At 37.7% G+C, this 5,998-nt stretch overlaps 1 protein-coding gene across 1 annotated transcript in view; it reads right to left on the minus strand.

The window, feature by feature from the left end:
- Positions 1–320: 320 nt before the first annotated feature.
- The window catches only part of LOC105035113 (BEACH domain-containing protein C2), a gene marked incomplete in the record, with an annotated part of 97,910 nt that continues 92,232 nt past the window's right edge, over positions 321–5,998 (minus strand). Inside the window, 5 exon segments of the mRNA XM_073245534.1 lie at positions 321–613; positions 895–1,017; positions 1,125–1,726; positions 1,817–1,927; positions 2,688–3,057. Coding sequence (XP_073101635.1) covers positions 548–613; positions 895–1,017; positions 1,125–1,726; positions 1,817–1,927; positions 2,688–3,057 — 1,272 coding nt within the window.

The following is a 5,998-nucleotide window of genomic DNA, read 5'->3' on the forward strand; positions in this document are numbered from 1 at the left end:
TTTATTTATGATTTAATAAAGATTGTTTTCATCATCCATGCGGCATTTTTCCCCAGGAAAAATATAACATTAATACATGCACATGACTTAAAAGATATTGGGAAACTGTACAGAATACATGCAGGGTCTTGGAATGGAGTAGCAGATTGGCTTCTGTTTCCTTGAACATTTATAAAAAAATACCTCTCTCCAGCACTTTATCAAAGATTATGGCCATAATCTAAAGCAAGTAAAGTGCATTATCTCAATTGTACGCTTAAACTGCATTCCAATTGTTAGAATGGCTAGAAATTCTAGGAAAATAAAAGTAAAGAGGGAAATTATCACAAAACTGATTTTTTTTTTATATATAAAAGAATAAGATTATACAAAAATGTAAAAATGAAAGAAAAAATGCAACTGATTCCTTCATTCCTTCCCCTGCTTCGAACAACATTTTAGACACTATATCAACCTACTCTTTGCTTCTAAGTTGTATGATTGATCCACAGCAGGCCAAGATTGACCAAAGTTCCAAAAATTTTACTAATCATCTTGCACTTGCTCATCATTGAAGCAGCCCATCACCTTCCCAACCAAGCCGAAGCATCTGATCCACTACCTTCAGGCTTAACTGCAATGATGAGAAGACAATAATCAACAGCCCTCAGAAATAAATCAGTGCATAACGAGTCCATGCATGCATACCACTAAAACACCCACACTAGGGGTTGACGTCAAAGATTGCATCCACAAAAGTTAAGAGAACAGAATAAGATTCAACTTTATCACAAAGTTTCCATTTCTATTACATCAAAATTAACTATAAAGCAAAAATGTAGAATCACCGATCACCAATACAAAAATCTAATAGGCTGAAAAAAAATATGCAAAATTTGTTTTAGTAACACTTACAGCAGGATCCGTGAAGACTATGAGCTGTTTATCTGCTGTTGAAACCAAAAGATTGGTGTTATCCTTATTTAGAGCTATAGCAGTAATATCTTGACCTTCTTCTAGTGTCAAGGTATGACATACCTGCATGGCAATTGTGTTAATTCAAACCATTCCAAACAGGAACCACAATAATGGGCAAGTTTTAAAAATGAACCTTAGTGGTTTCTTTTTAAAACTATTTTCTTTACCTTCAGAGTATGCAAATTAAGGAAACAAATTGAAGGCACAGGAATGGTGAGTCTTTGCTCAGCAGTGGCTTCATTTGGAAGGGAACTAGTTGCATTACATTTGGGCATATTCAATTGTGAATCACCTTTTGAAGCACCCTCTTCTTTTTGGTCATCATCTCTACAAGAACAGGTCCCAATTAAAGCATTTTTTCCATCAATAGAAATCTCAAGGCAACTAATTGTGCCAGAAAAAGGTGATAGAATTGTTGTAGAAATGGGGATCCCGTTGACTGTAAAGGTGGAAAGCTTTTTCTCCGACTTGTTCCAAATTAACACAACTCCTTCAGATGAGAGGCAGACTGCATGGACTCCCCTAACATCTAACGTTCGCATCAACTGACCTCTCCTCAATGAATGCAGAAGAACACCAGATGTGTTTGAGCAGGAAGCAATAATGCCTAGGTCGGAACTAACAGAACAGCATGTTACTACCCCAAGATGACCTCTTAATACATGCATAGGCCCTTCAATCCGGCGCCTCCTAGTTTCTGGGATACTGTTTGAGCTACTAACAACTGCATTAGGACTCGTCGGAGTTGCAGGTGTAGTTGAGGAAGATTCTGAAACACTATTCATGTGTGAAGGAGATATCCGATGGACTATCCAAAGTATTACTGTCGTGTCACGTGAACCTGTAACCAGATACTTACTGTCCAGAGAGAGAGCTAGACAAGTAACAGGTGCACAATGTCCTGCTGCAGTTTCAATAGTCTTCGCTCCATCAGAGGATATCAATTTGACAGAATTATCAGCATGCCCACCTATATAAGCGGAACAAACAGTCAGCAGGATGAATATAAGGTTAGGCAACAAAGGTCCTAATATGCAATCCTCTCACTATATGACAGATAAAAAGGACACTGTATTTGACAGACTAATGTACCTGCCACAGAACAATGAAAAGGCATACTCGAACAGAAAAGAAAATCATACATAAAATAAAAAACTGCTTACTAGTTTGTTTTGTGTTTTTCAACTAGAAGTTTGGAGTGACAACTGATATATTACAAGGAGATGTTTCCCCAAGTGAATTGACTCAGAATGCTCAAAATAACAACCTAAACCAATGTAGCATGCTAGATTTGGTGGTTTAAACAGTTCCATATTAGAAAACATACTTATGGTCAACCAATGCATTTAATATTATGCTATTCAAATATACAAATAAGACGTTCAACTGAAAAGTGAGAGCTTGGAAGACATGCATATTCTTATCATGCTGCAGAACCAAACTATACCTGCTCGTTGTATAGCAATGATGGTATAAACTTTAAACTTACCCAAAAATATAAAACAACTATATCGTCCATAATTATGATGTCAATGAAGACAGTATAGATCAAAATTGGAGGCTTTAAATAATATTCTTCATCCAGAAATTAATATCATGATCTGACATATCTGCTAATAAAAGAGAATATTAAAACAGGTGATAATCTTCAAAAATTTTTCGCTAGAAGAAAGAGGGAAAGGTGCTGAACCGGTTGAACTTCAATTTAGGGTAAGTGGCAAAAGACCTACCAGTGATAATTTCTTTGTCACATGTTATTGCAACAACAGCTGAACTTCTTATTCCAGATGCAGCAAATGCTAATGCCCGAGGGAATTGCCAGTCTTCCGTACCAGATCCCCCTGACCCTTTGAACATGCGCATGAGCGCTCCACCTGTGGAACTTGCAGAAGTTTTCCCATGTTGAAACAGGAAAGGTGTTCCATGGCCATCAGGAGTATTCGGTTGCCATCTGTGCAATGCTACATTTGCTGCAGGTGCATTTACATCAACAACTACAATGGAATCATGTGATGCTAAAATAGCAGCAGCAGGAACATTGCAGCGTTCTGGATTTGGAACCACATAAGGTCTAACTTCAGTAGGATTCCGAAATATTGTCTGCAAAAAAACGGCAGAAACACTTAGAAACTCTAAGCAGGGATCAGCTTCTTATACACCATACTTTATGCCTAACAAATTAACATAATTCCAGCAGAGAGTGAAAATAATTTTGTACAAAAGGGAAACATGAATCACTCTGTCAAATATAATATTACAAGTCATTGAGAAAGCAATTCACAAATTGAAATTCATGACACATCTGTATGTCTCAAACTGTTTATAATGCACATTTAAATTCATTGTTGCATCCAGGGTAGCAAATGACTTGTATTAAAGATACAAATGACTGTTTGTCACACACAGACTATTACCATTGAGCTGTTAATTACTAACTGGATTGCAAGGATAACATAAAAGTCTGTTTGTACATGGAAACAACTCTATCAAAAGTAGAATGTTATACTATGGAATTACAAATCACACATGAACTGACTTTCAAAAGTTTATTCAGTGCTTCTTGTGTTTCTGCAGTGGATTAAGACACTCTATCAATGAACATCTGAAATATAATAAAGTGACTTCAAGAGCAGAGATCGATGGGCTTTACTATTGTTAGAAAAGAACAACTTGGACAGTCGTGGTGATGACAAGATTACAGATCAATGAAAGCAACCTGACCTGCATCTCAAAGCACTCGATGAGATGACCCATAAGTAACCGTTTGCAAAACCGGCTCAATCGGCAACTAACAAAACAAAGAGTTTGATATCAGGAAGTAAAATTGGAGGATAATCTGAATTTCTCTAGGAATTCCAAATTGAAAAATCTCCCGTATGGTTACTGGAATGGAGATCTCCTAGAACATAATAATAAGTAGAGGATAAGAGAATCCAGCAAGGCCTCTATTTCCGCTGGTGGGAACAACCTTCATGTGCAGTAATTTCATCAAGCCAAGCATGATTAGATCTTGGGAAAGATGTCTAAAGTTCTAGAAGATATTGTCTAGAAGAATTGTAAAACAAGAACCATGATGCTAACGTGAAGCAAAGACAACAATGTGAATGAACTTACCATCTCTCCTCCATTCAGAAAGTTATAGCAATGATGATAGAATTGTAAGGAATAAACAATATTTGATGACTCCGAACAACAATGAAAATTATAAAGTGACCATCTTGATAATCATCTTACATACTGCCGACTAGTATTTCTACCATATCAATATCCCAAATTTTCTGTAATCTTCGATAACATATGCAGTTTCCACCTTTCTTTCGGACAATATGGTCAAACATTACATAAATCTTAGCACCTGTTAGTTAAATACGGGTATAACATCGAGTTGCCCATTCTATTCAGCCCAAGGAGAAAAACATACACCAGGGCAAAAATGTTTCATAACGGTATCTTATACTGTAAGTTGGATAAAAATGTTTAAATTATTTAGCAGAGCAGTCGCCATATACCAAAAATTATATAAATGTCAGCTTTACTACAATTTTACATTCAAGATACCATATGTAAAAAAATTTATACTTTAAAACAAATCATTTATATTAATAGTTCCAATTTTATGGATGTACAAGAAACCACACTTATAATATCCAGCCCCAAAAATTTTTCCTTGGACGAATCTTAGGGCATGAATAAGGAAAACAAAGACAAAAAAAGAAAACATTGAAGACTCCCGATGGGAGTCTTCTTCCACACAAACACATCAGAGAGGAAGCCAAATCTGGACAGGATTCAGCCTCCCCTCCACCCTCTAAAACTCCCTCTCCCCCTTCTATGAATCTCCACCAGAAATCATCAGGCTTTTCTCCTCAGAGTCATTTCTAGACCCATGCTCAACGAAAATTGGAGTCAAAGATGCCATCAGAGACTGAGGTAAGCCTCGCCCCTCCTTTCTCTCTTCCTTCCCCTCTCCATGCCATTGCGCACAGCCGCCGGCTATCGGACTCGCCGGAAACGCCACCAAAAGCAAAGCTTTATTTTTTTCTATTTTAACCGAGTCTTTTTTCTAGCTTTCCGGCCACTAGCACCACCACCCGTGATGCTGCACCCCTAGACCATAGCCCTTAGCCTCCCCACGACCCTCCACGGCGAGATCGAAACCGTCGGTGAATGATGAACAGCCAAAATCAAGAAAAAAATAGAAAAAGCCCTTGGATCCCTTTTTTTGGAGCTTTCCCATGTTTTTCCCAACGGCAATCCTTGCCATCGGCCGTCCCTGCCCCATCACCGTCGGCCCCTGTCAGTTTTTTGGCCAAGAACCACCACCCGTGCCCCTCCTCTGCTCGGCCAAGAAAAAGAAGAAAATAAGAAAAAGAAGAAAAGAAAAAAAAAAGAAAAAGAGAGAATGCTTTTTCTATCTCTTATCTTTCTCGTGTCTCTCTCTACCCTCTCTCTTTCTCTCTCTAACCCATGGACCCCACTATGAAACTTGATATGATCTTTTCAAAGAGATCCGGACTCGCTTTGATATCCGTGTAGTTTGTCGATCCTAATCCAAATCTTACCATATATTTATAGATCTGATCACCGTTGACCCCTATTGACCCATCCATGATATGACCCTTGATGATCTTGATCATAGAATCCTCTTTTAAGGAATATGAAGATTGTCTTCACTCTCTTCATCCACTCTCTAAGAATACCTACGGACACCCTATCGAGTCATATCTTCCTCTATGGATCCATGTTGACTCCGATAAGATGATCTAAAACTGCTTTGATATTCGTGCCATATGTTAAACCCATACCAGGCTATATAATATCTTTGAAATCCACTATTGATGAAATCGGTTCATCATTTTTGACCTTGATCCAATCCATACTTCATGATTTCTTGATCGAGTCGCTTAGATCTGATCCTCATCTAAGAGACCATGAATTACTCTGGCGCTCAAATAGGCTGTCAGACCGACCACCCAATCAATGATCATCTTTCTTATGATTTAATTCTATTGAATTCATCGAATAGAAATTAATTATATTT

This window comes from Elaeis guineensis, chromosome 11 (assembly GCF_000442705.2).
Source record: "Elaeis guineensis isolate ETL-2024a chromosome 11, EG11, whole genome shotgun sequence".
Classification (NCBI taxonomy): Eukaryota; Viridiplantae; Streptophyta; class Magnoliopsida; order Arecales; family Arecaceae; genus Elaeis; species Elaeis guineensis.